This window comes from Meriones unguiculatus, chromosome 7 (genome assembly GCF_030254825.1).
Source record: "Meriones unguiculatus strain TT.TT164.6M chromosome 7, Bangor_MerUng_6.1, whole genome shotgun sequence".
Classification (NCBI taxonomy): Eukaryota; Metazoa; Chordata; class Mammalia; order Rodentia; family Muridae; genus Meriones; species Meriones unguiculatus.
Window position 1 is genome coordinate 120,268,129 of NC_083355.1, and position 23,707 is coordinate 120,291,835.

The window sequence follows — 23,707 nt, forward strand, 5'->3', positions numbered from 1 at the left end:
ACAAGGTGCTGGGCACAGTCCTCCGCACATGAACACTAAAGAGAAAACTGAAACAAGCAAAAGGTTGTGCTTTGCACACACATGCATCACAGAGAGCCTGCTTGCCTTCTGCTTGCTCCCCAGTCAAGAGGAAACAAAGGCACAGGCCGTTCTATCGCCTTCCATCTAACAGCTCATCAAAGTCCTCCTCCTGCTTGATTAAAGAATTACGGAGGGAAGATTTCAGGCCAGGCTGGGCACATCTGCGCGTGTACATCCACCGTTACACCCAAATGGACTTGTTTGAAGTGTGTCATCGTAGAGCGTGTCAGGGGTCTTAGTCCCGCCTGTGGTTTACACATGTTCAGTGACAGAACGCCTTCTGTTAGGGCAGGGCTCTCAGCCTTGGGTCACGTCCCCTTTGAGGGAGGTCAAATGACTTTTTACACATATCAGACGCTTACATCACAGTTCATAACAGCAGCAAAATTATAGGCATGAAGCAACAACAAAATAATTTCATGGTTGGTGGTCAGCACGACATGAGGAACTGAACTGAAGGGCCATGGTGCTCGGAAGGTTGTGAGGCACTGTGGGAGTCAGCTCAGAGCTGATGCCGAAGGGGCTGGGAGTCCCAGAACGCCTCACCGGGTTTCCAACATCCGTTTCCTGAAGTGTTTAATGTTGGTTTTGTTTCAACAGTGAAAGGCAAACTTAGTAAGGCCCGAAGCTGCTGTTCTCTTACTATCGCTGGTGATGGTGTTACGCTTCCAGTGCATGCGCCAGCCTGGTGATGACGCTGCATCCCCAGTGTGTGCGCCTGCCTAGTGACGGCGCTGCATCCCCAGTGTGTGCCAGCCTGGTGACGGCGCTGCATCACCAGTGTGTGCACCTGCCTGGTGACGGCGCTGCATCCCCAGTGCGTGTGGCAGCCTCCCCTGGCCCCACTGTGGTCCCCAAGCTGTCCTTCCTGACTCTCACTGTCCATGCTCCAGGCAGCTCTCTTCTTGTTTGGCAAGCCCGCCACCCTAACAGCACCCTAAAGCTCCCCACGGCTCCCCACGGCTCCCACGGCTCCCACGGCTCCCCACGGCTCCCACGGCTCCCCACGGCTCCCACGGCTCCCCACGGCTCCCCACGGCTCCCCACGGCTCCCCACGGCTCCCACGGCTCCCCCCGGCTCCCACGGCTCCCCACGGCTCCCCACGGCTCCCCACGGCTCCCCACCTAGCTTCTGGTGCCCCTGCCTGACCTCCCAGACCCTCTAATCTTGACGACTCTGCATTCCAGCAGATCTTCGCTCTCCGCCGTGGTTTACACTTTTCCTGCTGCATGGACAAGCGTGCTCATTTCCAGACAGACAGACACTGCTTTTCAGAACAGCGTCAGCAAGCACCTAGACGTCACCCACAGGTCCGCTGCCTCGATGGCAGCAGGCATTGTGCAGGAGGCTGTGCGGCCACTGCCTCTCCCCACTGTGCTCCTCCCCCTTCCTGCCTCCCCCAGCCCACCACCTGCTGTTGTCCTGTTGGTGTTCTGAAAGTCGTGACCTGGAGACAACTCGCCTGCTGCCAGCCCGAACCCACAACCTCCTCGCTTCCGGCCACCAGAGCTCGTGGGCTCTAGTCACTGCGGCTCTTCCTGTTGCCTCCCTTCTTCTCTCTTCCTCCGTCCATTCCTTCCCACCCCTCCTCCTCCTTGTGTACAGTTTCTGCTGCAGTGATTGTGTCTGCTGCAGTGATTGTGTCTGCTGCAGTGATTGTGTCTGCTGCAGTGATTGTGTCTGCTGCACTGACTGTGTCTGCTGCAGTGATTGTGTCTGCTGCACTGACTGTGTGTCTGCTGCAGAGATTGTGTCTGCTGCAGTGATTGTGTCTGCTGCAGTGATTGTGTGTCTGCTGCAGTGATTGTGTCTGCTGCACTGACTGTGTGTCTGCTGCAGTGATTGTGTCTGCTGCACTGACTGTGTGTCTGCTGCAGTGATTGTGTCTGCTGCAGTGATTGTGTCTGCTGCAGTGATTGTGTCTGCTGCAGTGATTGTGTCTGCTGCACTGACTGTGTCTGCTGCAGTGATTGTGTCTGCTGCAGTGACTGTGTGTCTGCTGCAGAGATTGTGTCTGCTGCAGTGATTGTGTCTGCTGCAGTGATTGTGTGTCTGCTGCAGTGATTGTGTCTGCTGCACTGACTGTGTGTCTGCTGCAGTGATTGTGTCTGCTGCACTGACTGTGTGTCTGCTGCAGTGATTGTGTCTGCTGCAGTGATTGTGTGTCTGCTGCAGTGATTGTGTCTGCTGCAGTGATTGTGTGTCTGCTGCAGTGATTATGACTGCTGCAGTGATTGTGTCTGCTGCAGTGATTGTGTCTGCTGCAGTGACTGTGTGTCTGCTGCAGTGACTGTGTGTCTGCTGCAGTGATTGTGTCTGCTGCAGTGATTGTGTCTGCTGCAGTGATTGTGTGCTTAGCTGCTGTGGGCATGTGGAGGCATCAGGGGATTTTCTTGTTGCTCTCCATGCGGTTTTCTGAGCCTCTTAGAAGCCGGAGCTTGTTTTTTCAGCTGGGCTATCTGGTCAACCAGCACTCACAGCCTCTACCTGTCGCCACCCTTCCCCGCTGCACTGAGGTTATAGGCACACACACACACACCATAGACACACAAACATTCATACACAGACACACACACAAACCACACACGTGCATACCACACATTCTCACACCACACACACACACACAGAAACTCACACACCACACACACACAAAGACAAACATATTAACACACACCACACATTCTCACATACCACACACACTCACTCATATACACAAAGGCATACAGTCATATATACCCCCCACACAGACACACACACATACCACAGACAGAGACACACACCACACACACAGAGAGAAACTCACATACACACCACACACACACAGAGGCATACGCATAGTCATATATACCCCCCACAGACACTCACATACACATAGGCACACACACAGGGACACACACTCAGGCACACACATAGGCACACTCAGGCACACACACAGGCACACACAGGCACACACAGGCACACACACAGGCACACACAGGCATACACAGACACACACTCAGGCACACACACAGGCACACACAGACACACACTCAGGCACACACACAGGCACATACACACAGGCACACATACACAGACACACACACAGGCACACACACAGGCACACACAGACACACACTCAGGCACACATAGGCACACACTCAGGCACATACACAGGCACACACTCAGGCACACACAGGCACACACAGGCACACACTCAGGCACACACAGGCACACACTCAGGCACACACAGGCACATACACAGGCACACACTCAGGCACACACAGGCACACACTCAGGCACACACAGGCACACACAGGCACACACTCAGGCACACACAGGCACACACTCAGGCACACACAGGCACATACACAGGCACACACTCAGGCACACACTCAGGCACACACAGGCACACACACACCCGCACACACTCAGGCACACACACAGGCACACATAGGCACACACTCAGGCACACACAGGCACACACACAGGCACACAGGCACACAGACTCAGGCACACACACAGGCACACACTCAGGCACACACTTAGGCATACACTCAGGCACACATAGGCACACACTCAGGCACATACACAGGCACACACTCAGGCACACACTCAGGCACATACACAGGCACACACTCAGGCACACACAGGCACACACTCAGGCACACACACAGGCACACAGGCACACACACAGGCACACACAGGCACACACTCAGGCACACACACAGGCACACAGGCACACACACAGGCACACACAGGCACACACTCAGGCACACACAGGCACACACTCAGGCACACATAGGCACACACTCAGGCACATACACAGGCACACACACAGGCACACAGGCACACAGACTCAGGCACACACACAGGCACACATAGGCACACACTCAGGCACACACACAGGCACACACACAGGCACACAGACTCAGGCACACACACAGGCAAACATAGGCACACACTCAGGCACACACAGGCACACACACTCAGGCACACACCCAGCTTTTAAAGCAGGCGGGGAATGCCAGCCTGGGTCTTCATACGTGCTCAGCCCGTAGTCCACCTCCTGATCACTGTCTGGCGCCCCCGACGCTGCTTCTTGGGGTTGGTGGAGCTAAGCTCTCCAGCAATTCCGGCTTGCCCAGACTCACTGTGTAGTCCAGAGGGTTTGGACTTCTTTCCGATGCTCTGCCTGCTTCCCCAGTGCTGGATTCCAGGTGTGTGCCAGCCCGCAGGCTCCACCAGCTAAGGCCGGAGCCGGGGCCTTGCGAGGTAGACCAGCACGCCCAATCCCCAGCAACGCTCTCCTCCCCTTTCCGTGCGCTGTTCTCTCTCAGCTAGATTTTAGAGAAGGGCTTTAGAAAATGGACTTTGCATGTGTAGCTGCCACAGGCTGAACACAGACAGGGGTAGAATTTTGCAATGTTGTTTGATTAATTAATGGACATGTGCTGTGATTAAATCAGAAAAAAAAAAAAATCTGCAAGCCCGTGAAGCTATCGCAACCCAGAGAGAAAGAATCAGTCATTTTCCAACCAATGATAGGAAAGTAGCTTTCAAATGATGCAGCTTTAATTATTTAGTCTTCTCAGGGTTATTATGCAAACAGCAAGGCAGAAAAGCAATAACTCTGCCCTCTTGTTAGGGATTAGAATTGTCTGAGGATTACCTGTTGTCATGGCAGAAAATTATTCCAGGTGCCTTCCAAGCAGCCGCTAAGAACCATCACGGTCTCTAGTCACTGCTTCAGGAGGCAACCTCGTCCTGTGTGTCCTGTTCCGTTCCTGGAGGCTCCTTCCTGCCCTAGGTCAACGTAGGGAGCCTGAAACAGACAGGCACCCGAGAACGCCCCTTCAGTCTCTGCTTTCCTGCTTCTGATCTCACATCCAGTCCTGGGATGACTGTATTTATAGCATAAATGATCTGTGGAATGTCCACTGTTCAGCCCCTTCCTGTGCAGGCGGCCGTTTTCAGGTTCTGGCTTTCAAAGATGGCAGCAGGAATCTCCTTCGCCATCCTCTGAGGCTAGAAGCAACCGGTGTGGACAGAAAAACTGACAACAGCTTGTTTATGTTCTGCCTCTACATGCTCTCTCCAGGAAGTTAGGCTTTGAAAAGCTGGTGGAGCTCATAGCTCTCCCACACGACAAGCGCACAGGCGATTAGTTCTTAAACGTAACAGGATTTCTCAACTAATTGATGCTCCTGCTTGTCAGGATGCAGTGAACAAGAAAAACAATCACTAACATGCTTATATTCCTGACTGGGCCAGCATAATTATATATATACACGCATGTATGTATGTATGTTCCTAAAATAATTGTACAAGGCAGTGCTATTACTGTCTTTATTTTACAAACAAGGGCACAGAAGCCAGAGACCAAGTCTGTTCAGCTTCACATGTGGCTAAAGGCCGTCAGCCAGCCTGGCCCCTGGGGGGGCTGATTTGCTGTGCGCACTGATAAGGAACTGTGGTGGTAACTCTGAGCACGGCTCCCCAACCTTCCTGTTGTTCTGCCGTTCCTCCACTGCATTTTATCTTCTCTAATGTCTACGTTGTAGGTAGAAATCTAAAAATTATCTTGTCTATGTATCCTGAGGAAGAGAGTTAAAACTTTACAAACAATAAGATTTGTTGATCTTCTGAGTCTCCTATGGCTCTTACAAAATATTTCTAAAAGAATGTTTCAAATCTATTAAAAAGTTAAGCACTACCAGTTTTTGTTGGAATTATGAAATTTGAGTTCGGGGTTGGTGTTCGCAGCACAGGAAGCCGTGCTGAAGGGGGTCACTAGTCCCTGGAGGTTCAGAGCCTAGGAAGAGAGAAGGGCAGCACTCCCTGAGCTCCGCCAATGGTGACCCGCCCCGACCTGGAGAACTGCGTCACAGTCTCCGGATTTTGACACCGATGGTTCAGAATAAGCAGAAATTTATGACTAACATCTCTCCCCAGATCTAGACAAATGGACATAAAGAGAGCGTCTGCAGCGGATCAAAACGTTTATTTACCGTCTTGTTAAATAGGAGTTAGGAATGGTTGCCCCCTCAGACACTTGTTCGAAAGCCCCTCAGGGGGCTGCTGAGCACCACTTCACAAGTTTAAAGAAAAATTCACTGCTTCTCGTCTCGAAAAACCTCGTTAAGTGAGTTTTACTTAGAAATAAAACATTGACATAAGCCTTAGTGTTTGCCGGGCCTGGAATAAAGCTCTAGAAGAAGAAAATTAATTGAGGAGATTAATGAAAACACATTTTAAAAGTTTATGTGCTTGTAAAACTGTGTGCGCCTTTCCTGTGAATAGCCAATGGGCACATAGGCAGGAGCGCTTCTGTGTGGGCAAGGAGCACTTCATCGTGACTAGGCGGCCCCGGTGGACATTCTGGTCCCCACCACCTCTGAACTCAGGCAAGGCAAGGGCTATTAGCAGCTGGCAGTATGCGCGTTCTTCCAGTCTCCAGGTGTTTGCTCAGCGCTGTTGACTTTAGCCTTTTATTATCCTTCCTGTGTAGACAAGGAAGCAGGCACAGAGAGGTGAGGTGCGGGCTAAGGTCGAGAGTTAATGCCTCACCCGTGTCAGCCTTGACCGTGGTATATTGACCCCATGTTTCAGGGTTACTTCACGCCCCACAACTGGGTTTGGAACAGGAAGACGAGGGTTCTTCCGGGCAGCTGGCAGTGAAGGAGGCCCTTCAGGAATAACCTGTCTGCAGGTCTGGAGTTGCCTAGAGCGGGAGGCAAGCGAGGAAAGACTGGCTGGTAGAAAGCCTAATTCCACAGGTTTGCACATCAGGTTCTGCAGCTTCCTGGGGCTCCCTGCGGACTGAGGCCGAACAACAGCTCCAGCCACACAGAGAGCAGCTACAGCGCCAGCGGCAGCTCAGGAGGTGCCAGGCTCTGCATACGTTTTACCTGACCTCACAGGCCTGAGAGCATTGTATTGCACAGACCATAGCATAGAAGAGAAACTGAGGCATAAAAGTTACTCAGGAATTGCAAGGACACGTGGTTGGAGAGCAGAAATCCCTGGACTTGAATGGAGGCCCATCTCATGCCACCTTGTCCAGCTTTGTGTTCTAGTCTCAGGAAGGGCTGAGCCGTGCGTGACGCAGACAGTGGGTTAGGCTATTCCTTCCTTCTTATTATATGATGATGGTAGTTCTCAATTATTTGGGGGTCAGTAACCCTTTACATTTTTAAAATTATGTAGGACCCTCCAAAGAGACTTTACATGATTTCTAGCGATGGACAGTTACCAAATTGAAGTTTAAAATTGAGAATGAAAAGATTTAGTTATTAATTCACTTAATAAACAAATTGTAAGTTAGCATACAAATATTATATGGAAAGAAAACCAGTGTTTTCTAAAACAAAACCAAATTTAGTGAACACAGTGGCACAGTGTTTTTATTTTATTATTGTTTCTTAATTCCTGCTGGATAGAAACAGCTCCCATCTCATATCTGCTCCTGTGCTCTGTCTGTTGCAACCCCTCATATCTACAGCCTCTGGAAAGTACCTCAGGTACTCATGAGAGGAAGAGAGCAGAGGGCAGATGACATTTAGTATAACAAGGAAATGGGTGGGGCTGGGAGGATGTCTCAGAGGGCAAAGCAGCTGCCCTAGATTTTGTGAGGAGGCCCTGGCTTTGTCCTCCAGCATCACAAAAGGAAAAAAGATAAAAGAAAAGGGATTGGTGGCTGTTTTCCCCCTTCCCTCCTTCTCTCCCTCCTTTCTTCCCTCCCTCCTTCCTTCCCTCATTCCATCCATCCTTCCTTCCCTCCTTTCTTTCTTCCTCTCTCCCTCTCTTTTTCCTTCCTTCCTTCCTTCCTTCCCTCCCTCCTTCCTTTCCTTATCTATGCATTTATGCTGTGCACCTGTCACTGTTCATGTATGAATTACAGAGCCACTCAGGACAGCCACAGTGTCCCGAGAGCACACCAACTGAACTACAGCACTGTGCACCCGGGTCACTGAAATCACTGCCTCTCTAATAAGACAGTTCACGGGCCCTCTAGTCCAATTCTCCGTGACACAGCCTGGTGCGCCAATTCTAATCTCCCCATTTGAGCAGCCGCTCTTGGGTTCAGCAGCACTCTTCCACACGGAGACAAAGTTTTTCTCTGTAGTGCCCTCTGGTCTAACAGCCCTTATTCTACTCCTGTGGGGGGCTCATCTCTTCCAGCTAAAGAGCTTGAAGACCTGCAGTTCCAGTGTTCCCTGGTCCAAATTTATATGTTTGTATCAGGATCCTCATAAGTCAATTGGGCGCACACAAAATTCCTAAGAGCCTGTCAGATAGGTTTGTCAGGGCTCAGGGCGTCTGTGCCTAGCCGTGTCAGTTTTCACAGATGCTTCTGGTGGTGCCCACTCAACCAGGGGGAAGAAGTTCCCGGACCCCGGGTACATAAAGAACCTACGCTATTAAAAACCCAGGGATCCGATGTTTGCCCCTATGAAATGCTTAGCCGCGTAGGCACAGTAAGAGCAGAGAGCAATTCGGATCCGTTCCGATGTGCCGAAAAAAGACCGGGTAGCTGCCCACAGACTCCGTGACACAGCAACGGTCCATTCGGCAGCCAAGAATCCTACCTGGTTGGCTGCTTTCCATCGCCGTGACAAACACCTGAAGAAATCAACTTAAAGGAGGAAGGATGTGTTTCGACTCAGAGTGACATGAGTCCAGTAGACAGCTACCCGGTTCCACCTCTCTGGCTGTGGTGAGACAGTGTCACGATGAGGAGAATCTCAAAAGCTACAGGAGGCTGTCCTAATGGTGGCAGGGCCTGCAGAGCGGTGGGGGAAGGAGGAAGAGGGACAGAGAGGAGACAGACAGACAGACATGCGTAGCTACCTCTCATCAGAGACTACTTCGCAATGGCCCATGTATCTCTAACCCATGGATGAAGTTAGTTATTTCATCTGGGGGCCAGCCACCTCCACGTTCTGTTGCTGGCTGGGAGGAAAACTTCCACAGGCCCCTTTGATGAGAACTCTCCACAGGCAAACCCCAGGAGGGTGAGCTAGCCACCGGGGACTAGGGTGTGAGCTGCATCTCACAAACATTCCCCCGGCCAGCCAGCACAGAGAGCGCACGCAGAACACAGCAGCACAAACACAGAGAGCTGTGGCCACGCCCATCACCTGCACTGGGGAGTACTCTCTCAATCACTCAGGCCTGGGATCTCGCAGCCTGTCTTGCTGCCTTCCCAGTGTTCAGCATCTCCCTGTGCTAAGGCACTCTAACACTGATGCTAAAATCATCTTCCCTCCCTGCTGATCTGAACATGCCACCATCTGGAGTCCATTTATAGCCTCCCATCACCCTTGGGGGGAATGTATTTTCTCACAGCCTTAGAGAATCTACATCTGCCCAGACCTCGCCATCACCTTCCCTAACTCAGGGCAGCAGTGTAGGTAACTACCAGTGTGTTCTGGAGGAAAGATCCACCCCAGCTGGGAACAACAGAGAAGGGTTTAAGAGGAAGCATTCTTTGGTGTGTTCAAGGATGCAAAGATTTTCTTAACCAGAGAAGGGGGAGCGAAACAGGACTGGTCTGGATTTATTCCTGTCTGCTGGTTACATTAATTCTCTCATTAGTCTCTTGTCATTCTGGGTATTTGATCATGCAAGATTTTGGTTTCTTTATCTGTTTTTGCAAAAATGCCTACATACCTAAGAGGGCCTGATGACTGAAAATACCTAACGTACGAGGTCTCCAGGGAGACAGCTGTACACAGTACCATGAGACGGCACAGAGATTTTGTTTCAAGACTATCGGTACAATGACTAGAAGAACTATGTGGACACCTATCCATCCTGACACCTGCCCCTATCAGGCACTCTCCTGGGCTGGAGCCACCGCTGCAAATATGACACGGAAGCGTTTTCACCCCACGGGGAATATTTGCATGAGGCCGAGTGTGTGATACACTACAAAAAACAGTGCTGTAGCACACAGGTTCGCCACAGCCAGTGTGAGGGCACAGAGTTCTATTTGTTATTCCTGAAAACTAAGACAAGTGAGCCTAACATTTTAGATCTGAAACATGTTTCATTATGTTGCTACGTTTCTCTCCATTGCATATTCATTTCATAAAAACACAAAAATAGCATGAGTGTCGAGCACACACATGCTTCTCTCTGGCACTTTCTTAAGACAGTCTGGGAAATGACTTTTGCGTGATGTAATCTGTCTTCTGATCACCTTCCTTCTGAGCTTTGGTCCTCAGAAAGGCCAGGCTCACATTTGTTTATTTTGGTCATTATGTACTGGCACGTTGGCCGAGGTGAGTAAGAAGAGAAATTATGAATGTTTATTTTTGAATGCTGATAAAGCAATATAGAATGTTTCAGTGAGGCAAACTTCACAACGGGATAGGTACAAAGGACTGTACTGTAGAGAAGACCTGTCCAGGTCCTGGTAGCTACGATGTTACAGGAGTCATGAGCCTGGCCTGCACTGTGCCCAAGGACAAGCAGGTGGACAAGTGTCAGTGGGGCCCAAAGGAAGACCCACCAATCCATGATGTCCTGGGATTTGTGGTATTCACACAGAATGGCATCGTTAAATTAGGACAATCCAGGAGGATCACTACCCTGAATTTCACACAAGCAGGGACTCAGAGTCGCCTGTGGAATGTTCTCAAAGGGCCTGTGCACCCCTGCCCTGGCGTCACGCTCCTAAAAGCTGACACCTCTCTCTAGTCCTTCTCATAAGCCTCCCCTCCTGCTCTGCTCTCACTGGGTGATGTGCACCCAGCTGCCCTAACCTATCCAGGATAACTGCTGTAGAAACCAGAGCTCACAGAACCAACTGGCCCAACCTATCTAACCTATAGATATGGCACCATCCAAGTCGTGGTTGACTATGCGACACACTCACAATGAACATATACAAATGCACATACATACACAATCATACCAAGAAAGTCTGGCCAGTTCAAAGAATATTTCCCCCGGTGCTAGGGATTGAGCCTAGGGCTCTGCACACACCAGGGAAATACTAGGCCAGCATGTGTCCCTAGCCTTTGGCTTGTGACACAGAGTGTCACTATATAGTTCAGGCTGTCTTTGGGTTTATGATCCTTCTTCCTAATTGGCTGGCATTACAGACACGAGCCACCACACCGGCTAAGACATTTTTATAGTTTCCTTATGAATGCATGTACCTGCCTCCTCCCAACAAGACATTTGCTCTTAATCACATTCTGCTCTGACCACGTGTTTGCTCACCTATGGTTATGGAATGAAGACTATAGTTAGGGCTTGATATGATTTATTATTTACCTCACGTTCACTGGTTGATGGTGCTCAGCTGCGTAGTGCGTGCTGAGCTCTCAAGTTTGAATGCCCTCACATGATGAAGACTAGCCTGGGCTGAACATCCCAAATGGCTTATGGACAGTCAGTAACTGCTAATGTTTAATGGGAATTCAGCTGCCAGAATCCCTTCACCTAGGGTTTTCCACATACTGTGGGCTTCTCACGGCAAGGCAGTTGGTTTCTGAGTGGGCATGTCCTAAGAACAAGTGTTCTGATAGCAGGAAATGGAGGCTGCCAGGCCAACTAAGGGCTGTTTACAGGACTGCTGAAATCATCCTTGTGTACTCAGTGGGCCAAAGCATTCCCGAGCCTGTTCCAATGGAAGGAAGTAGAGAAATAGACCCATGCCTTCATGCGAGAGTGCCAAGGTCCCATTATAGACCTCAGATGACAGGAGATGGTGCTGCGGCCATCTTCACAAAATGCAGTCTGTAGCCCTGGAAGTGATTTTGTATCCCCTTCCCTTCCTTTTGCTCTGGCTAACATCTTGTTCTGCGCCCACAACAGTTCAGCCCTCGCTATGTTGCAGATAGCTCATTGTCAGGGCCACCTTCCAGCTTCCCGACTTCTCTACACTTTCCAAGCCTGTTAGATTCCTGGCTCCTCACTCTAGGCATTCCACAAGTTCAGCCTTGATGATGTCACTCCATAAGCAAAAATCTTTAGGGAACATTTATAATCCATCAGCCAGTGGTCTTGCTTGAGTGCTGTTGGGTTCATGCACACGGCACCTATAGTTTCGTAGCTTTCAGTTACAGAACAGAAGGTTTTACATTAGCAACCCAGGGTAAGCTCTAAAAACCTCTGAGTTCAATTCAGTTATTCAGTGAATGTGGTCTACTGCTACACATACTGAACAGAGAAAAAGTCTGCCACTGGAGGGAGTAGTTCTAGTCTCACAGAGGCAGCAGGAGACGAAGTTAGCACAGTGCCCAGATGATTGTGTAGAATGCTGGGTGGCGGCGAGCTCTGGGGAAGGCTGAGAATGGTGCAGCTTTACAGCACATGGTCACTAAAGGCCTCCCTGAAAGGTGACATGTGAATGCAAGGAACGAAATGATCTGGGTAAGAGAAATGTGGATTTCTAGAACGTGCTGTGCCATATTGGTAGCCAGTAGCCATATGCTGTTATCTAAATTTATGTAATTTAAATTAAAGTTAAAAGCTTAGTTCTTCCGTCACACTTCCCACATTTCAAGTGCTCAGTAACCACGGGTTCAAAAGGACTAAAAAAACAGATCTAGAATATTTCAGTGCTGTGGTGAAACATGGCAGAAGGCTGGTCTGCAAGTGCAGTAGAGCATTGCAGAAGGGTGTTGTAATAGGCAGAGAGGCAGGGGCAGTGGGGCTATGGGGGCTTGACTCCAAGAAGGGACATGAAGCTTCTATTTGTAGATTCCTGCTCTTCCTGATGGCTTGTGTGTGTGTGTGTGTGCGTGTATGCCTGCATGTGGAGGGCAGAGGACTGACCTTGGATGACAGTTCTCAGGAACTTTTCCCGTCATCCTAACCCTTGGAAGATAAGAAAGGAGTTCAATGTTATCCTCAGCAACCGAGGGTGCTCCAGGCCGGTCTGGGCTGAGTGAGACTCTGTCTCAAGAACAAACAAAAAGCAGAAGGAAGAAAAGGCGCCAGCATGTGTGAAGACCAAGACTGTCGACTCGGAGACAGCACAGGGTCTCCTTTGTGGTAGAGTGAGCTCAGAGCTTATTCAAAGGTTAGTTCTCAGGGGTGAGAGGGCAGAAGCCCCACAGATGACACTGAACGTTAACTCCAAGGGTCGTGGAGGGCTGCTGGGAATCAAGGCCGGCCCTTCAGCTGGCATGTCACAGGGGGTTTGAAGTAGGTGACATCTGAGAACTCAGGGCAATGGCTCAGTACCCCCCAGAGCCTAAGCATCTGGACATAAAAACCTGGAGTCCAGTGTTGTGTGTGGATGCGGAGTTTCATTCTTGCTCAAATCTGTGCCATAAACATTTGAAACCTTGCAGTAAAGGCACATGGGTTAGGGCAGCAAAATTTAAGTCCCCTGCAGTAAGTCACCAACAAAAATTCTATCCCCTCCTACTTTTTAATTATGCTATTGCCTTCTCTAACAGGACATACTTCTATGTCCTACAGGCTCTGTGACATCACCTAGGAGTCTGAACCACAGTCTCAGATCTCCGGAAGGCTCCCCCTTTCCTTCTGCCCGCTTGAATCTTCTCTGGGCCTTAGGAAGCAGGGCAAACGTCCTGCCTGCTCTGGGCACGCCGCTCTTCTCTTCGCAGGAGGCTTTAGTACTCACATTCACTTGGCAATTAGCAGGACTTCGGGCGCGACCTGACTTCCTCGTGGTCTTTATCTGCGGCAGGCTGAATTTCCCTTCCCGTGAGGACAGAGGCCACATGCCCCCTCTTTCCCTGCCCGGCCCGCACTACCCTCGGCCGATCACCTCCTGTGTGAGAGGCTCAGGGCAACCCTGACTCCACGTCCTTACTAGTCATTTCACAAAGAGCAAACACGGACGGGCCTGTCAGCTCTTGCCGGCCATAGACAGAAAGTGGGTGTCGGGGTTCACCCCTCGGCGATTCGGGGCTGGAGATCCTCCTCCCCTGGACCTGAAGGCCGTCCAGGCACGGGGTCTCCGCCCGGCGCCCGCAGCTCCCGCCTCCTGGAATTGTCCAAGCTCTGATTCACACGGCTGCACACTCCCTGCAGAAGGCTTCCAGGGAGGTCAGGCTGCGGCACGCTCTCGGGGATTCGCCTCCAGGCCGCCAGGCTTGCTCCGACTCTGCCAAGCGCCCGTCCAAACCAACTCGCTCTCTCGCCGCCCACCTCTCGCGAGCAGCACGCCCGCGGGACCCCTGAGCTGGCCGCGACCTGGCCAAGGGCTGTGCTGCCGGGCTAGGACCTCTCAGCCCTCGGGTCGCGGCGCAGGCCACTCCCGGCTGGGCAAGGGGACGTTCCAGGGCCCAGGGGCCTGGGGCCTGGAGGACGCACCTGCGCGGGCACCGGGCCCGGGGCGCACGCGGGCGGTGGGAGGGTCGCAGCCGGCGCAGAGAGCCCGAGAGAGGGTGAGCCGAGGGCGGGGCGGCGCTCACCTGGGCGGGGCGGGGAGGAGCGGGGCGCACCTGGGCGGAGCGCACCTGGGCAGGGCGGGGCACCTGGGAGGGGCAGGGGCGGGGCGGGGCCCGCCGGGGCGGGGCCGGGGCTCCGGGGCGGGCGCGCGCCCACGGGCAGCGGCTGGCTGCGCTTCCTGAGCCGCAGTCGCGCCCTCTTGCTGCCCGGCGGAGGCGAGCGCGGGGGAGAGCCGCCGCGGGCGCCGTCAGGGCAGCAGCATGGCCGTGGGCTCCGTCAAGATGCAGCCGCCGTGCGAGAGCCCGGGGCTGGCCTCGGCGGCCCCGGCCGACGGCCCGGGCGCCCGGGAGCCCGAGCGCGAGCCGCCCGCCGCGTCTCTGCGGCCGCGCCTGCGGGACCTGCCCGCGCTGCTGCGGAGCGGGCTCACGCTGCGGAGGAAGCGGAGCGCCGCCGGGGCCCGGGTGAGTGGCCCTCGGCCGCCCTGCGGGCCCGCGACGGCGCGCCCGGGACGTTGGGGAGGTGGCGGGAGCGCGCCGGAGAGGGGCCCGGGACGGCGGGGTGGGGGCGCCCCTCCCCCAGACGCACCTGACCGAACCCCGGCACCAGGGCGTCGGCGGGAGCAGGGCTGCCTGCGGCTTTCTGGGGCAGGCTGCAGGTGTCCGGCGAGTAAGTCCATCAGCCCCGTCCCACCCACTGCAAGTCGCGGGCCACAGCGGGCCCGTTGGCAGGTGGCCTGCGGCGTGCATGCAGGGTCTGGGCATCGGGACTGCCTTGGCAGCCGACCTCTGCTGAAGGGGAGAGTTAGGAGTTGGAAGAGCCTGGGGGTGCTTCCAGCTCCCGAGTTCTGGCGCCAACAGCACTCAGCACGCCGGGACGCCCCCTAGAGCGGGATAGTGTAGGACCCCGGGGAATCTCAAATGTCGACTTTCTGATGGTGTGCTCAGATAGGACTTCCTGGTGAAGGAGCATTCCTTGTGTGCTAAATGCATCTCACGACCTGAGCAGGCCAGGCGTGTTTTCTGTGTTAAAAGGAGGGCCTTGTCGTCCTGGGATACTTAGAGCATCCGGATGCAGCAGTTCGTCTTCAAGACAACTCTAGGCAGAGCTCGGGGACACATTGGCACATCCCACTCATTAAGAAAAAAGAAATCTTGATCACTACGTAGCCTGTGCTGAGAAATTGCAGTAATGTAGAGGTTTTCTGAGTACTCGTCTTGGTTATCAGAGTTGAAAAGAGAAGGGAGTTGGAGACTGTCAGGACTTTGGTTTTTGGAGACGTAGGGCTAGGGGATACTTGTTTCGTGTGTCTCTCTCTGGGTGGGAAAGGACCTGACCTGGGCAGTTCCGCTTCTCCTGGCTTTCTCCTTCCTAGGCACTTTCTTCTTTGGGTGGCCTTAGAGGGTTGTTGTTAGGCTTCCCTTGTGCAGTTAGATCATTTTTAAATGAGCCACCAGCGAAGTCTCAGAGTTGCCCACACAGTAATCTTCTGACAAAGAAAGCCAGGGAGTCTGTCCTTAAGATATAGTGGCTAAATAAACACAAGCTCCAGAGTCAGAGGCTCTGTGAGAATCTCGGGAAAGTAGGCCACGGTGTGTTCTCCGATCCTTGCCGTTCCGTTTCCAGGCTCAGGATACTGACGACTAAGGGCGGCCAGGCGGTCTGGGCAGGAATTGCCCAGGCTTCTGCCTACGTCGGTCTGCAGCATCCTTCCACGCAGGCTGCAGCTCTTCCAGCTCCTCCTGTCAGGGTGCACACTGACCCTTACCTTCCACCTGCTCTGCTGTGTGGGCCCTTCAGATAATCACCCTCTTTGACTATGGTACTTTGTATTTGTTCTCTGAATGTCTGTCTTTCTCCGGGAGAAGATTGACTGTCAAGTTTTTAAGTGTTGGAAGCCCACGCTTTACAATTTCATTCTCCTCCTGCTTTGGGGGAGACTTTTAGCTTGCTGTCTGTTCCTGTGATGAAACAGCCTAACCCAGAGCAACTTGGGGAAGAAAGGGTTGTTTCATCTTACAGCTTCCTCCCCATCCAAAGGGAGGTCAGGGGAGGAAGCCACGGCGAGCACCGGAGACAGGAGCTGAAGCAGAGGCCATGGAGGAGGGCTGTAGTGTCTTGCTCAGCCTGCCCAGGGGTCACTGCTGGTGTCCTCCCATGTCAATAAGCGAATCGAGAAAGTGTCTTACACGCCTGCTGAGAGGCCGTCTGACTGCGGCGTTTTCTCAGTTGAAAGTCCTCTTCCCAGATAGCCTGTGTCACATGGAAAACACCAAGTAGGGCAACTTCTGTTGTGATTTTTGGAGCTCTCATCATCGGAGGGATAAGAAGGAGTTTGAAAGAAGGGAAAACAAAGTGAAATCATGTGCCTCTGTGTCAGGCAGCTCCAACGACTGTAACCACATGCTCTAGGCTGGGTGACCTGAAGAGGTGTTTATTTTCTCACAGTTCTGAAAGCCAGCAAATCCAAGCCCAGTGTCCGGGCTAATTTTGTTTCTGTACAGGGTTCTGTCTGTCCTGCAGTTGGCCATTTTCTTTTACCCATTCCTGTGGTCTTTCTTCAGCAGGGTCAAAGGGAGGACAATCTTGTCCTCTTTTTATAAAGCCACTAATCTTATCATGAGGACCCTGTCCTCACAACCAAATATAATCTAAATACTGCCAAAGTCTCCGTCACAGTATCTTTCCCCAAATTTCCATAGACCACAGCAGTAAGGGTTTGGGCTTCAGCACGAGAATCACATGGATGACAGACGGTCCGTAAGAAGAGGGATTAGCGAGGCGGAGACACATGGCACAGTAGACCCCAGGCTGTTGGGGGGCGGGCATCTGAGATTAGCTGGGTGGCGCTCTCGGTCGGGACATGGATGTGTGAAGGCTTCACGGCTCTGGGTCTCTTGAGAGCCGTGAAGCCGCCCTCCTGGTCAAGCTGCGTGATGACTGGATAGGCGGTCACGTGGAGCAAAGCAGCCGACCCATGCTAAGATCTGGTTTAGTACTGTGGTGCTGTCTTATTCTCCCACAAACCTGGACAGTCCAACACCGCCTGGCTCTCTGTGGACTGTGTCGCACCCACGCATACTGCAGACTCTTACCGGGACGAAGCATGCTGTCGTTTGGTTAGTTCAGCACAGCTCCTCGGCTCCCTAGTTCCTCCGTTCAGTCCTTTCTGGTAGTGAGTTCACCATGCGTGAACTCACCTAGGAAGACTGCACCTCCCTTGGGCCAGCAGAGCAAAGGCTAAGTTTGGGGTTGTGGGAAGACTGTCTCTGCATTTCACTATGGATACATTTTCAAAGATCCATGGCAGCACAGGGTCCCAGCAAACCATTTCATCAAGCTGTTAAACAGGAGTCGATGACAAACCCCCAAACAGCAGCTAGCAACAGTGTTACCTGCCTTGCTTTATTTGGGGTGGGGTGGGCTGGGGTCTGGCGTCATTTAAGGCAAACCTTCGAGTCAGCTCACAGAAGCTGCAGCACATCTCTGATATAAGGATGCTCCGGCCACCCTCGCCCTCCTCTGAGCCAGCATGGTGGCTTATGCCTGCGTGTCCAGAGCACTCACCTGTCAAGACTGCAAGCTTTGGCTGTAGAGTGAGCTCCAAGCTCCTGCTTAAAACAAAACAAGTCACACAAACAAGCAAGCAAAAACAAACAAACAAAGCAACAAGAACAAAAAACTTACGACTTTTTCCTTCCTAAGAACATTAACATTTCTTGGTATAATCGCTACATTCAAACCATTTCAAAGATGCCCTCCTTGTTATGACTATCAGAACCAGGAACTAAATGGTGCCACATGTTGATTCGTTTTTAAGGCTTTAATTCCATTTTATTTTATAACAGACCCTACTTTAAAAAAATATATATGGTATTGATTTGCAAGACAAGTTGGCCCATTAGTCCAGGGCTCTGCCACACGTTCTGGACTGGTTGCCTGGGTGCCTTGCCCCTCCACCCTATGACCTGGCAGCCCCCATGAAAGCTTGCTACCCTTTCTGGGTCATGCTCTGCCAAGTCTCGTGTGTCACTTCATGACGCCGTAATGTCAGAATGTCTTCTTGAGAAACGCAGATTTGCTGGTGGCAGCCGATGGTATCTCTTTTCCCTCTGCCTTTCCCCTAATGACTTTAGTTTCACCATGCCTGAAGCCGCCGTCATCAGGGAGTGCAAACGTGGGCAGTCTAAACACCATTCCCGTCACACTATTCGGAACAGGGTCTGTAAGGAAGATGAATTATTTGGGTTTTCTGATATTCAGGCTACAGAGCAACGAGGGGGAGATGCTATTTTCCCATTTATAATTTTTCATAGTAATGTTTTAATGTCTTAACAACCTTCACCAATGACCAGAGCTGTTTTTTTTTCTTAAGTGTCATTAAGAATTAATGTATTAATACATTTAGTCTGTTGTGGCAAATTCTCTTTTTGACAATGTGTCCTTTTCTCCTACATACTTTGTACATGGTTTCAGTAGACTTTTTCTTTCTTATCATGTCCATTTTCTCCTTCACACTTGAACCTAGACATTTGTCCGAGGAACACTTATATTTTTTAAAAATATTATTAAGAATGATTTACCCCTCCTATGTTTTGCTGCTCTTAGTGTCTGTCCTTATTTTCCTTAGTCTTAGCCTTGCGCCTTAGTTTGAAAAATTCTTTAAAAATATTTCTAATCAGGCGTCTCCAAGATTGATGTAGGACAGGTGTTGATGTTCACTGCATCTTTCCGTGTGTGTTGAAGATTGATGCAGAACAGGGCCTGATGCTCACTGCATCTTTCTCTGTGTTCTGAGGGTTGATGTTACAGGGGCTGACGCTCACTGCATCTTTCTCTGTGTTCTGAAGGTTGATATTACAGGGGCTGATGCTCACTGCATCTTTCTCTGTGTTCTGAAGGTTGATGTCACAGGGGCTGATGCTCACTGCATCTTTCTCTGTGTTCTGAGGGTTGATGTTACAGGGGCTGACGCTCACTGCATCTTTCTCTGTGTTCTGAGGGTTGATGTTATAGGGGCTGACGCTCACTGCATCTTTCTCTGTGTTCTGAAGGTTGATGTAGAGCAGGGGTTGATGGTCACTGCATCTTTCCGTATGAGAAGATGCTGGAAGTGACATATTTTGGTCTTTGCTGTTGGGATGTTTCCTCCCAGGCTCTGAGATGCCCTCCTTTGTCTGGAACACTTTCTTTACAGTAGGCAGGTGACTCAGTTACGCATGAGGACAGCAGTGTCCTCTAGGGTGCTCAGCCATTGGCCTTCCCGTCAGCAGGTGACTTTCTTTCCTCCTGTGACTCTTTTCTTTACCACTCTTCACTAGGTGATGGCTCTGTGGCAGATGCAGAATAGAAGAATAAAAGTAGGAAGGCCTGCTGGTCTCCACCCTGCCCCCTTTTAAACTGAAGGATCAGGTCAGCCTGGGACTCACTGTGTCTCTAGCTTGGCCTTGAATGTGTGGCATCTTCCTGTGTCAGCCATCCAAATGCTGACCTTGCAGGCCTGAGCAATACCGCTGGGCTGACATGCCCTTGAAGGGAAACACAGTGAGCTTTCCCGTGCCCAAGCTGGAGCACTGTGAGTGTGTCGCAATGTCCGCCTCTGCCAGAAACCTGCCCTCACTGATTGAGGAACCCTGCTTCACATCACACTGGCGCGCCCACATGTTGGTTTAAACATCTGCGTTAGAAGCTGAGACTACGAGTTGTTCTTTGTGCTTATATTAAACCGGAGACTCGTGTCGTGTCCACGTGGCAGAGGCTTCACCCAGTTCTCACAGCGAGCTGTAAGTTAGACGCGCTGTGTGCGCTCTACAGATGTGGACACTGAAACACAGGGCTGGCTTGGCCAGGTCTCAGATCGTGTAGGTGGGAAGAGAGGGGAGTTTGAGTCTAGGCAGGCCAGTCCCCAGGGGATAATCCTTGCATTTTGAGTTGGTTGTCTAGCTCTCTAGTGCAGAAAGGGCAAAGGCTATGTCAGTTGCCATAGCCTGTGCGACTTTCTGGTAGCACCTTGCCATTCTGAGAATGCTCAACAAATTGGTGCAAAGCCAGAGTAAGTTTTCTTTCATTTTTGCAAAGAGGCCATCACTGGCCTAGCTGGGTATGGGCCAGAGAAGAGTAGGGGAAGCATTTTGGGTATGGATGAATGGTAACTAATAATTGCCAGAATTAAAAATACCAGTCAGAATGTCATGAGCAAAATTCACCAAGCTCATCTTGATAAAGAAGGCCAACCAAAATCCTGGTGCATTGGCCAGCCTACTTCTTTATCTGCTCGTGGTAGCCTGTAAGAAAACCAACCATTAGTGGAGGTTGGTTTAGCGCACATCGCAGGCATGTCACTCAGGGCAGGTAGGAAGGACATGTGGACTTACTTGAGAATCACCACATCCTGGTATCTGCTGGCTGACAAACTGCTGGGTTGAACTCAGCACATTAAAACTCCGTTAGCTCTGCTCCAGGTATAGCTAGTTGGTCCCCATCATCGCAGGCTTCGGGTTCTAGGACTGCTAGAAACCAAACTCCTGCTGCTCATAGCCCTTCTATAAGATGGAACAGTACTTGCGTACATCCTACGCACACAGCTTGAACCATCTAGTTGTTTATGATATCAACTGTGACGGTAACACTAGGCCAGTGGCTCTTTTGTTGTGTTGTTTAGGAACTCACAACAAAGGGAAAGAAGTTTGGGTGTGTGGTTCCTCCCATTCCCCACATGTTTTTAATCTGTGGTTGGTGAACTTGCAGATGCCAGCCCAGCGGAAACGAAGGACCAATTCTAAAATTCTGTAGTAACAAGGGGGCACAGTGGCTCACATCTGTATCCCAGTGCTTCGGACACTGAGGCAGGAAGACTGCAGAGGCCCGCCTGGACTACAGTTTCAGACTAGCTTGAGCTACAGTGAGACCCTGTCTCCGAAACATTAAAAACAAACCCACTACTACCACAATAAAATCCCCTGTGTCGTCACTCCCAAAAGTACTTATTGGGAAAGAAAGGAAACTGTGGGGCCATTTACTCTGTTTGAACGTCATCAAGTGTTAATAAAAGAATGCAATGGCAAGGTGACACTTCGTTTACCTTCTGTGTTCTCCGACTCTTGTAATAGACTTTGGTTGTGGGAAGAGGAAGGTGTCTGTGATGGATGGAATGAGAATGGTCCCATCCGCTCATGTGTTTGAGTACTTGTTCCCACTTGGTGGAACCATTTGGGAAGAAACAGTCGTGGCCTTGATGGAGGAGGTGTGTCACAGGCTCTGGCTATTCCCAGTGCACTCTCTCTGCCTCGTGCTTGTGGATCAAGCTCTTCGCTGATCCTGCCACTGTGCCTTGGCTCTGACATCGTGGGCCCCCACCCTCTGAAACTGTCAGCTCAGTTAAATGCTTTCTTTTCTAAGTCCTCTTGGTCATGGTGTGGTAGCACCACCATCCATTTTCTTGTAGGCGCCACACCCTAACATTCAGAGCCTCCAGCCAGTCCTCAGTGAAGAGACAGCGGCCAAGACTTCCGATGCAGATGCAGCGTAGGTGAAACTCCGGAAACTCTGGAAACTCTGGAGATGAAGTTTTTTCCTCCCTTGGCTGGATGTTTGTTTCAGGCAAATTACCTCTTATAGACGTATTTATAGAACTGTAGGCAGGAAAATGCTTACTTTCGTATGCGATGTCAAATTGCATGTTGTTTTTTTTTTGTTTGTTTGTTTTTTAATGTGATACTCTAACGTAAAGTGACTATTTTCAGTGATGTCTGAGTCTTGGTAGCAAAACAGTGTCACACTTGCCTGTTTGTTTAATTGAGTTGGCAGGAATTGGTAACTTTTGTAGCTAAAAATGGAAAGACAGGAGCTAAGTCACTGGTAAAGGCTTAGAATATTTGTGATTTAAATTTTTTATTCAATATTGAACAACAATTCTAATAAGTACATGGTGATATAAGATGTGGAAGCTTTTTGTAAAATTTTATGTGAATAATCGAAGTTGATACCTTGGCTTTCCATGTGTTTATGTGTAACCAGTATTATTATGATAAAGCCTTTGCCAATGGGGACCCAAAGGCGAAGCACGCAAGTGTGCTGTGGACTGCAGCCTCAGCCATCCCTTGAAGGGGTCCACCTGTGAGGTCAGGGGCCAGAGAGGCTAGGAGCTTTCCTGTGATGACCCGGGGGAGCGGGGAGTAAGCTCCTGTCCAAGTGGCCTCTCCCCACTGTCAAGATTAAGACCTGGAAACCACACAAATCAAATAGTAGCTGCACGAAACATTTCAAGCCTGAGTGCAAAGTGTCAGTCACTTTCCTCCCAGTGTCGTCCCCGGTGGCTCCGGGACTGGGCACTGCTTTCTGTGGTTTGGTTGGTCAGTGGGTCGTCAGAAGAGCCGGCCGTGCTGGAAGGCGAAGGTCTGGAGAGCTGCGTCCCACCTCTGTGTTCTTAGGCTTGTGCTATGTTCCCCGGGGGGACGTTCAGAGAGCAAGTGAGGTTCTCTTTTGGCCTGTGAGATAAACCAGAAGAAGAGGGAATATGAAGTTCTTTTAAAACCTCGAATTTATGTTGATAATAATGAGCTTGAGACCTAGGAGGCTTGGAGGTGTCCGGCACGTTCCTGTAGTCGCCACTGCTGGTGACTGGAGCCTGGAGCCGGTGGTTTGAATACAGGAGCTGGAGCTGGCGATCAGCAGATGAAAGTACAGACGAGGAAGTCAGAAGCATGGACATAAAAGTTAAAATAGTTGAGGATATATAAATATGGCTTAGGGAAATTAAACTTTGCAGTGTTTGCTCTCTAATGTGTGTGTGATTAGTGAAAGCTGCTTTTTTGGGATAAGATGGATCCTGAGGATTTAGAAATCAAAAGAGCCCTGTTAGGGGCAAGGTGGCCTGTAGCCGAGGAGGCAGAGCCTCGCTCCCACGTTATCCTCAGCTACGCAGGGAGCCTGGGCTGCTGTCAGAGAGCTAAGAACTAAAAGTGCTGCAGAGAAACGCACGTGCGGACCTACGTCTGCCTCTCATTTGAAAGCCTTGGCCATTCACGCCCTGGCTTGAAAGCCTTCCCCTAACGTTCAGACAGCAGGGCCATGGCTTTATAATTGCTTTACCAGTTACCTTCCCTTTAAACATTTAAGGTATGTCCTCATTTGGTTGTGAGCAGACATCTGGGATGTGTTAAGATATTTTATCAGTTTGTTGGTTGGAAAGTGTTCACGTCTGCAGCAAAAGCTTCCGGGAGGCCTGGCAGGTGCTAGCAACGGTGATCGTAGATACTGTTATTTAAC

General features: G+C 51.0%; 1 protein-coding gene across 1 annotated transcript in view; it reads left to right on the top strand.

Moving 5' to 3' along the window:
• Nucleotides 1–14,688: 14,688 nt before the first annotated feature.
• Rapgef5 (Rap guanine nucleotide exchange factor 5) overlaps nucleotides 14,689–23,707 on the top strand; it is a 205,551-nt gene continuing 196,532 nt past the window's right edge. Inside the window, exon 1 of the mRNA XM_021642613.2 lies at nucleotides 14,689–14,904. Coding sequence (XP_021498288.2) covers nucleotides 14,704–14,904 — 201 coding nt within the window. The 5' untranslated portion in view covers nucleotides 14,689–14,703. The remainder of the gene's footprint in view (nucleotides 14,905–23,707) is intronic.